The sequence below is a fragment of the Phaethon lepturus genome, unplaced genomic scaffold (genome assembly GCF_000687285.1).
Source record: "Phaethon lepturus isolate BGI_N335 unplaced genomic scaffold, ASM68728v1 scaffold21912, whole genome shotgun sequence".
In the NCBI taxonomy this organism is placed as follows: domain Eukaryota; kingdom Metazoa; phylum Chordata; class Aves; order Phaethontiformes; family Phaethontidae; genus Phaethon; species Phaethon lepturus.
Window position 1 is genome coordinate 63,605 of NW_010525841.1, and position 10,424 is coordinate 74,028.

At 38.7% G+C, this 10,424-nt stretch overlaps 1 protein-coding gene across 1 annotated transcript in view; it reads right to left on the minus strand.

Moving 5' to 3' along the window:
• PLCG2 (phospholipase C, gamma 2 (phosphatidylinositol-specific)) overlaps positions 1 to 6,034 on the minus strand; it is a 59,647-nt gene extending 53,613 nt beyond the window's left edge. The window contains 1 exon segment of the mRNA XM_010282890.1: positions 5,794 to 6,034. Within this exon segment, the coding sequence (XP_010281192.1) occupies positions 5,794 to 5,989 (196 nt within the window). The 5' untranslated portion in view covers positions 5,990 to 6,034.
• Between the last annotated feature and the right edge of the window lie 4,390 nt (positions 6,035 to 10,424).

The following is a 10,424-nucleotide window of genomic DNA, read 5'->3' on the forward strand; positions in this document are numbered from 1 at the left end:
TACTTCACATCCAAGAAACAGAGAAAATGTCTCCTACTGAAATCAGCGACAGGAGTTCCACTGAAACCAGAATTAGTGTGCATTACCAAGAAATACAAATGGGGACAAAAAAACCCAAAACGGCTTCAAAGCATGAGTGATCTTATGAAGTATTAATACCACACCACAACATACAAAGCACAATGCGGGGGGACAGGACAGGGACAACACCAAAACAAAAATCACACAACTACTCAAGGGAAAAACATTTGCCACCAGAAGTTAAACCACGCTTTTGGCACTGATGACGTAGGTGACTCAGGATCAACAGCACTGAGATTCTGAGCCCCACAAGCAGCCCTAGCAAACTTTAGGTTATCTCTAACAGTTTAAAATGAGGACAATGCAGAATACAAAGAAATATCATTAATAAGTAAGAGACAAAAGAAAAAGCTCTGATATTTTGTAGCCAGTGTCTACAAGTGTTTCCCTCAGATGATATTAGAGCTATTAGGGCATCTAAAATGTCTCTGTGTATAGAACAATAGCAAGATGACTAAAAGAAGCCCAAGCATGGGTGAACAGAGTCACATCTAGCCCAGACCTGCTTCCTTCAGCTATTTGCATAGCTCTCTGCAGGCCCACATAAGGAAGCACGTGTTGCTGGAATTCATTTTAATACACTGATAAAAGCCTGCATCCCAAACATCTGCAATAGAAACATTTCTCAAAGGTACATTGCTCCCTTCCACCCATTTTGTTTTTGACAATATGTTGTGTTGGACCCAGCTGACGTAGGAAAGGCACACATAAGGTATTCTGCTATCTTAGCAGGTGACTAAAACTGCAGCAGCACTAAAAAAACCTTCCTGGCCTCCATTAACCCTGAAAAACACTCTGGGATGGGCAGTCCCTCTCTTTCCATTGCTAATCTTTCCCTTTCATCCAGACGGAAACTTGAAGTTCCCACAAAATGGAAAACATGGACAAATTTCATTTAACTTTTCTTGAAAGATGCTCATTTACCAGACTCTCCTAACTTTACAGGCTAAAATGAAAGACATCCCACAGTCACTTCACTTAATCTTTGTTTAGGCCTACAAAGCATTACATTTTACAACAGCAGAATCACAGCAAGCCCAAGAAACGCAGATTGTACAAGAGCATCAGAATTTTCTTACAAACAGAAAAATCTACTGTCTTCAGCAAGTCTGATTAGCTTGGACAAACTCAGCAGCTAGCTTGACCTCATGAAAATTGAAATGCCATCCAAGAACACACTTGACTTGAACAACTCTTGGCTGCACAGCTCTACAGGAAAGAAAGACTGTTCACGCACAGGTTACCAACACCATTAGGGCAACTCAGGAAGGGTGTGAGCAGACACTGATAGGTTGCTCCTTCTTGCAGGTGGGCAAGGAGGACTAGCACTAGTAGAAGAGCTGCTACCTAATGCTCCCTCTCTGATTTGTAAAGCTAGAACTTACCGGAAGCCAAAATAAAACCCTGCATTTGAAGAATTAAGAAATTGTGTAGCACCATTCTCAGCACCGCATTAACTCCCAAGCTAAAAAAATGTGATGCAAAACCTCAGTTGCTCTATTAAAGTGAGGGGAATTACTTGGTATGTATCAGCTTAAAAATCTGGCCTTTTGATCTACTGTTGAAATAGCACGTCCTTCCCTAAAGGACACAAACAACCTATATTCTTTCACAGAGGTTCCTCCCCAGTTAATTTTTGTTAGAAAATTTCTTTGGTGACTCAAGTCTTTCAGAAGGTCAGTGTAATATCTCCAGTATTTCAGACATTGTGTGGTCTGAGCTGCGCAAATGAAGACAGAGACTTTTTAAACCAGATTTCCTAGCCTTTTTATATCCTCACTTATTACCACACCAAAGGCCTGGGTCTAGAAAAAGTTTTCTAAAGAAAGGTATCTCCATTTTACTTACTCATCGAGAGAAACATATTTGCACCAAGCAGGAAACAGCCATAATTTACCAACTCTTTATTCTAAACAGAAATGCTGACTGTTTTTTAACAAAAGGGACCCTTTCAAGAGTAATGCAATTTAAAATACACAGTGCTGCCATTTTTGGGGCCATGCCATTGTCTAAACATTTATAGCAGTATGCCTATAGCTAATCCTACATCTTCCTTGCAGAGGTCCATTTATTCCAGAATAACAGTAGCTGCACTTTTGTTATTGTGAGGCTTCACTTAAATCAATTCCAAAATAATATTATCCAAACTTGAAAAATAGCCTTTGTAATAATTATGAGCAACTCTGGCTTAGAGGAATTTGAGCATCCTTCACACATTTACAGTTCACCAGCAAGAAAATCAGCTCTATGACAAACAAAATTCCCAACACTATACAGGGCAGTTAAAAAAAGAAAGAAGAAAACCCGACACCTTTTTTTCTTCATTTCCAAGGAACAGTATTAAAGTATAAAAGTTGGTCTCCACCCTATTAGCAGCATATTTTTGTGTCCCAAAGCTTAAGAACTCTCCTCACTATCTGATTTAGAAACACAAACCCCATAGCAGATGCTAACATTCAGTTTTTTGCCCTCTGTAAAGAGCAGTGGCCAAACTTGAGTTAAAAGGCACACACACAACAGGAAGCCATATTAACTTTCCCACTCATACTCAACATTAATTCTTATTGGACTGTAGCACATGCAAATAACAACCATCAAGATTACACCACAGATGTTATTTCTTGTACAGCACAAGCATATTAAACAATATAATACTTCAGATGATAATTCTACACCCTCAGCCACTAAAAAAACAAACACAATACCAAAATGTGGGGTTTATTTTTCACAAAATCAACACAATCCACCAGTGAATACTGGGGTCATTCATAGATACATTTATATATATAAGCCAAAACAACTTTCCTCCTATCATAAAATTGGTACCATCTCCTCAGTATAGCTCCACAGAAATAAAGATTTTAATTCCCCTATCATCGGTATTCAAGAAGCCCATCCATTTAATTATCAAATATGAAGGCTTCAAATCCATAATTTTTCCACTTTTCAAGCAAAAAGGAAGCCTTTTTGTCAGTCAAAAGAAGCAATAGCAAAATTTGAATAAATAAATAAAATATTTCCTTCCCCTTCAGCAAAAACACTGTCAGCAAGTTGAAGCTACAATGACTTTCATTTCAAGCAGATCAGATACAGTTCATGGTAAATTGTAACAACTTTTCATATCATATACTGAAACCATGACTGCAAAATACATCTTGGTTTTGGGCAGATTAATTGCTTTTTAGGACAACGAAACAATATTTTGCATATTCATGCTTTAAAGTATGACATATTCTGAGACCTTAAGTTTCCACCATTATAAAGGTCACTTAAATGTAGCTCAATTAAAACAAACTGCTACAGTACTACAATTTTTGGGAAGAGAGGCAGGTGGCCTTTGGGTAGATCACAGGACTATAGCTATATTCCCTGTTCTAGTAAGGGCTGTCTGTGTAACTGGAAGCAAGTCATTACCCTGCCAGATTACCCAGATGTAAGACTCAAATTATAATATTCACCTTAAGAGTGTTAAAATCTATGCATAGAGCAAACTATTTAATTATCAGGATGTATTACAAACACACACCACCCCCAGGAAGCTTTGATAAAAGATTACAAGTCAAGCACTGAAAAAGTTGACCTCAAATGGAATGCACAGTCTGTACAGTTTAAAATTTCAACTACATGATCACATATTGTTTTTGCCAGAGGACTCTAATGCCTCGTTCACCCACTAAGTGGTCATTTTCTATTTTGTTTTAATCTTATTGCTCCGTGTGTAACCCCACACTTTATTTGCTAAGCATATTCAAGCCATGCTCTCATAACTGAATTATTCATCTCCTCTCAGGACTCTTTTTTTGGCACACCTCACGTTAGGATCTGAGCACATCAGAACCAGTAACGTACTTGCATTCACACACATCATTACAGGAAGGGATAATTACCCTCATTTTCCACATGAGAAGCTGGGACACTGCAAGATTGTGATCCAGAGTACCTATTAATTAAGGTGTCCAGACCCATTTGCTTTTTCCCAGAACATTGCGTATGACCATATTTTCACCACCAGTGATAAAAACATCCTCCAGACAACCAATCTTTCATTCCACCACATTACATTTTCAGTTGCAGGTCCAGTCTGCACAAGCAATGAGACAGGAACCAACGGAAACAGTAGCAAACAGAGATTTAATATTTGGACATAAAGAACATGAAGGGAAGCTGCACAGACAATCCAAAAATCATGCAAATTCTCAGTGCCTGTCTTTGCAACCTTACAGACCAATGCAGTTTTACTTTACCATGTATTTACCAAAAAAAAAAAAAACAAAACCCAACCTTCTAAAAATCCACAACTCAACAGACAGAGTCCATTCTCATCCTTCCCGGTTTCTCTCACATTAGCGTGTACTCACATCCAGGGAGAACACCGGGAGTGTGGCTCCTGCCTGTTGCACAACTGGAGTAACTGGTGCCAGTCACAGTTGCTCCTTGCATGGGGTAGCACTGAAACACTACCATGTAGATTTTTTTTTCCCTAATGGAATTCATATATGTGTAGTCAAGCGCCCCAAACAGTAAGATGCTATAGGGAGAAACATCAGCTTTATTCTCCATATCTACAGCTTTCCCCTTCTTAATTATGCCTCAGTCTCCTTCTCGCATTCATAAACACTTTTTCTTCTCTGAGGCCTTAATTCAATTGTTTTCTCACTGAAATCCCTGTCTCTGCTGAGTAATTTATATTCTCATTTCTGTAGATCCTCTGTGCTGTATTTATTCTCTCACTCCTATATACCTGCTCAGCCTTCCCAGCTCTCCAACTCCTACCTCTTATCACAATTTCTCTTCCCAAAGCGCCCCAGTTCCTCAACTCCAAGCTTCTCATATTAGCTGAGGCTGACCAACAAATGAGTGTGGCAATTCAGGCAAACAATTCAATTCCTTTATTGAAGTCAAACACCATTTAGCAGTTGCATAGTAAAATCATGCCTGTAATAAAGAAAGTTACCAAGTACTGCAATTACATTATACTAACAGGAGCTATATAAATCCCAAATCCCACCGGCTAAGCTTGGTTGACATCAGCCATGTTCAGTAAGAACTGAAGATTAGTCTCACCTTATTCTTCTACCATAGCTTTTGGAGTCCTGTGTAGCTTTACAATCCCCTTCTATTTCCCAACCTTGTTACAAATAGTGGGTTTAGCCAGTGCGGATATCAACTACAGACAGTATCAACTCAGGACCTTGAAATCACCTCTTACATCTCACAGCTTCATCCTCCTAAGTCATTGGTACTTTCCAATAATGGTCCTAAATAATTATTTCTACCCTGAAACAGCAAATTCCCTAAGAAAACAGAAATTTGAATTCAGTTTTCTTGTATTTGGAGTTGGGTTTTTTTAATGGGGGTTTTTTGAGATAGAAGGAGTAAAGAAGTACTACTCGTTTGAATTTACAAGACATCTTGATGTTTAATGATGGAAAACAGTTGTCACTCAGTAACTCAATTCCAAGAACACAAGCACCATCATATCCAAAGACGAAAACTTTTGAGAACAGGGCTTAGGGTAAAAGCACATTAATCATATTTAAGTGTGTTGGACACCTAAATAATGATCTGCAGAAGATTCTTCACCTACAACTGCAGCAAACTCTTTTCAGCCAAAAACTTCATTATGTTAACAAAGGCTCATTAAATCAATATTTGACAATTACATTAATTTATCAGTAATTCCAAGTTCAGGTACACATTGCAAATACTCACAGAAACCTTCAATCTTGTCAGCTGTCTTGCTCCATGCTACCTGCCTGGTTTCCATTATGACTTGGATAGTCCTCCTTTCTGGACTGCTCTTTTTAAGACTGAATACTGTCATAACAGTTCCCAATTCCAAGGTCCTTTTGATCTGGCTTTTCTCATACTCCGGCAGCACTCCATAGTTTATACTCTTTCTGGGCATTTTTTTTTTTTTTTCAAATCAAACTTTTATGGTTTTCAGTGTCCTGAAGAGAAAAAGAAAGAAAATGGTGAAAAGTCAATATTTAAAACAGCATTTTTATTTCTTTAAAAATCACATTTGTGTAAGTTAAAGCTACGTAATAGAGACTCCTGCCCATTCAAATACAAGGCAGATACCTGGCTAACATTAACAGCATCCTTGCTGTTTTATCCTGAAAGTAAGTACAAGGAGTCCTCACAGAGGGCGGTACCAGTGACACTTCGGTAAACACGCCGCTGCAAAATCTATTAAAAACAAACAGCTGGGTGGAGCAGCCACTGCATGCAATGAATCATGATCCAAATTTCTCTGCAAGACCAATGCCTCTCTTCTAGCTGCACCATACCACTAACTGCTCCCTCAGCCTGCTAGCACAGCAGCATGCAGTGTCCCGGACCAAAATAAAGTAAGCCAAGGTCTGTTTAGCCCAAATACGTAAAAATCATGTTAAGAGGCGTAACTCCTGTATGCTTTTATGCACACACATCTTTAATTGCATGTACACCCCCATCACTCCAAATACAGATTTACACGTCTACAGTCTCATCATTACAAACAGGAAAAAAACGGGGCGGGGCAGGGGGGAGAAGAAGGAGGAAGACCTGGAAGAAATACTGAATGTACGTGTATCTGAGTAATAAGGACAAAAGAACAAAATACAAGGAATGCAAAGCACTGAAATGCCAGAAAAAATAATATCTAGGTCATAACAAAGAAAGCATTTAAGTCTAAATAAAACTAAAGAACACACCGGAAACATGGCGGGGGGGGAGGGGGTGTTCAAAATAAACCAGAACTATGTTAAAAACCTCTGTAGCATTTTCTGCCACATTTTCTACACTCTCTCCTAACCAAAAAAATAGCATAAATGCAATTACACTGCACAAATTGTTTTGACCATAGCAGTTTATTTCAGCTACCAAGCCTCCAACTTTTTTGCCAGTATAACCGGTGGCCAGGGAAGGATTACTTCCTGAGACAGTTCCACAAGCAACTCTTGATCAGATAGTCAAAAATAGTATCTACTACAACTATTAACAGAATCCTCTTTTGCAATATCTAGCAAGTTTTCTGTAGTAAGTATATAATTTACAAGTTATACATGCACATCAAATGTAAAATGTAAGCATAACACACATAATCTGGCCAAATGCACTTTTACCGAAACAGCACCTCATAGCACTAAGAAGTAAGAATGCATCTCTGAAGCCTTCAAACAGCAATACTGTTTTTTCCTGAGAAAATGGCAACCGTTACTGGTAGGTCCAAAGTAAGACAGACTTCCTCAAACAGAATTCAAACTCTGACTACATTTATCTTGATTTGATGATTTCAGGAGTCTCCCAAGACATTGAAAAATGTGCACTTCAATGCTACCAAATTCCGTTCAAGCATCAGATCTGCTTTTAATTCTTCTATACAGAGTGAGATACCTTTGCTCATGGAAATTTTCTCTAACTGACATAGACAGAAATCACCATTCCTATAGGAATTTCTTTATTGTTTCAGGGTATTTGAAGAATTATGTTCCATAAAAACCTCACTGAGTTCCATGCGAGCTGGAAGGCAAACCTTTCATTCTTGAAACAGTAATTTCTACTACTGTAAGAGGTATCTGGAAATCCATTTTGTCCTAAGGATTGACAATCTAGATATCAGCACAAGAAAAGAGATATTTGCAACAGATTTGAATCATACTCAAAATTTTTCTACTCTCCAAGGATTTATTTTTTTTTAATATACCCAACGCTATCTTCAGATAACCAAAACACTGTCCCCATGGTGAACTGCGGCAGGTGTGTTCTTCTTATTGCCCTGTATCACTAAAGAAGCATCAATTTGCTGCCTGGAGAGACCTCTGAAATCTGAGAAGCCTCAAAGGCTCTGCAGACGGTGTTGCTTTCTTCTTGATATTACATCAAGTAGATTACATTAGGAGGAGCTAAGAAATGCTGACGATTGAAGCCTAGCAATCCAATGACAAGCAAACACAAGAAATAATGACATCAGCTTGCATAAACTCTTACACTCTGACCTATATGAGAATTTAAACCAGCTAACTGTCTTTCTGTGAACTGTAAAGAAAATGAGGGGAAAATATGAGTAAATACAAATAATGAAACAAATGTTGGCTATGTCTAAAAAGCCTCAGTTTATGCACTTTTAAAACTTCATGGCTGTGTTTCTCCTACACAGTCTACTTCTCCTTACACACATGTCAGGTGGCAGGTATTTGTGCACATACACTCGGGACAACTCTTGGCACAAAACAGGCAAAAGAGAGATGCATATGCAACAGCTCTCAAATATCAGCAAGTTTCTGTGCTTTGGTCTCCCACACACCATTGCATCAAACAGTTAATTACAAGCTTGATTGCTCCTCAGTAAAACTATTTACAAAACAGGATGCCCTGGAACCTGCTCTTTCATCCATGCACAAAGAAGGCAGCGTATCATTTTCACACAAGTAGCAAGAGCTGCCACCACACGGTTCCCATCGATCCCCCTTAACCACATCCCCGAGCAGGACAAGTTTAAAGAATCTCTGTGCACATGCAGCCACCAGCCACAGCATCTCCTCTAGTTCTCTTCCTCTCTCCTCAGTCCACTACTCTCCATCACAAGCAGTTTCAGTTTCCGTGTTGATAGCTAATTCGACCATGCCACTTCTCGCTTCCCCTTCGTAACTTCTTCCAACCCTCCTCCCCCTCGCCCCATGTCACTATCTCCTGACCTGCTCTTCACTGAAGAGCACTCTTTTCTGCTCTCTCTCACTAGTACCACAAAACTCTTTCAACATCATGTCACTAACTGCTTTCAGTGCAATCTGTCTGACTTTGAAGCTGTCCAGTACAATCTTTCCAATCCCTTTTTAAATTCTACCACTTCAAAACCACTTTTTTTTTGGTAAGCTAACAGAGAAGCAAACAGTCCCTTCTCACCTGCACAGTGGCCTCTCCTGCATTGCCCACAGCGAACCTGAAGTTCTCTACAGCGGGAACCATGTCTTACTCCATGTTTTGCAAAGCATTATACAGGTTATTTCGTGTTAAATATCTATAAGCTTGTTACTGTAATAAGAAAATGGAGTACACTTTCCTTATGATACATAAAAAAATACATATACACCCCAATCCTACAACTGAGAGGGAGTGGACAACTTCAAAGGGTAGTAAGCAACAGCAGATTTTAGGCAGAATGTAACTCATCCTTTCTGACTCCCTCGAACTAATCAGACAATCATTTAAATTATCACAGGCTTGCATCTAACAAGACAGCCACAGATATCTTATCTTGCTGCAATGACTTGTAACAAAAGAAATGAAAGGAGGGGAAAATAAAAAATTAAATTAAAATCTTTGTACAGTGTCTGGTTTTCTGATAAAAAAAGAAACCCTGTCTTCTCACTTTGCTCTTTTCATTAAGGATTGTAATAAAATGAACGTGCCATGATTTGGAACTAGGTTTAACCATTTTAGTAACACTTCACTGCAATAATAAAAACCTCAGCTTTTCAATTAGTATAGTTTTTCAGAAGACTATAACAAAATATATATCTGCTCTGCCTTTTACAGTACAAGGTGTAGCTGTAAAATGAAACATGACTTCAACATGAAAAGGAGTTTCTAAATATAGCTATTTAATAAAAGGCAATGCAGCAGGTTTTTTAAGAGATTAGTCCCTTAGTACAAAGGAACTGCCTCTCAGAGGTAGCTTCTTAAACAGTTTCCGCTGAATATAATATACTGGACTTCCCCTTTTAAAGTCGCTCTTTCTTCCAAAAACAGACCGAACGGTGGTTTTCGTTTAACTTAAATCCTAAGTCGTAAGCCAAGTTTTTAACTTACTATGAAACAATACTGTAGCTGAGGCTATCTACTTCATCAGAAAAAGCGGAAAGACTGTTGTAGTATTTGATCAAACTGACCACTTCTATACTGTTTTGGCTATCTGCTCCAGTTTAAGAATAACGTCACAGAGAGCTTCCTAAGAGTAAAACACACCTCCCAAAAGAACTAATGGAAGCCCTTGATATTAGCCCTAACCTTTTAAATTTAAAGGGTCTTCTTACACTCACCCACAGGTGCCCCTCAACCTTCTTACACCCATCACTGCACAACTATTTGAATCAACAATATTTCTACCCATTCACACAGCAAAACTCTGTAATGACCCTCATCACCCCATTATGTGGATACCTCTAAACCAGCGGGGTGTGAACTACAAAATACCCTTCTGTGCAACAGAAGCATTACGGCTCTTCTACCAAAGAGTTACTGAAGTCTGAAGTAGAAAGGTCCAGCATCAGTTACACCATTCAGCAAGTGAACTAATAATCACAGAAATGTATCATAAGCTCTAGTTTAGACACAGACACCAATACATGACTCTTTCC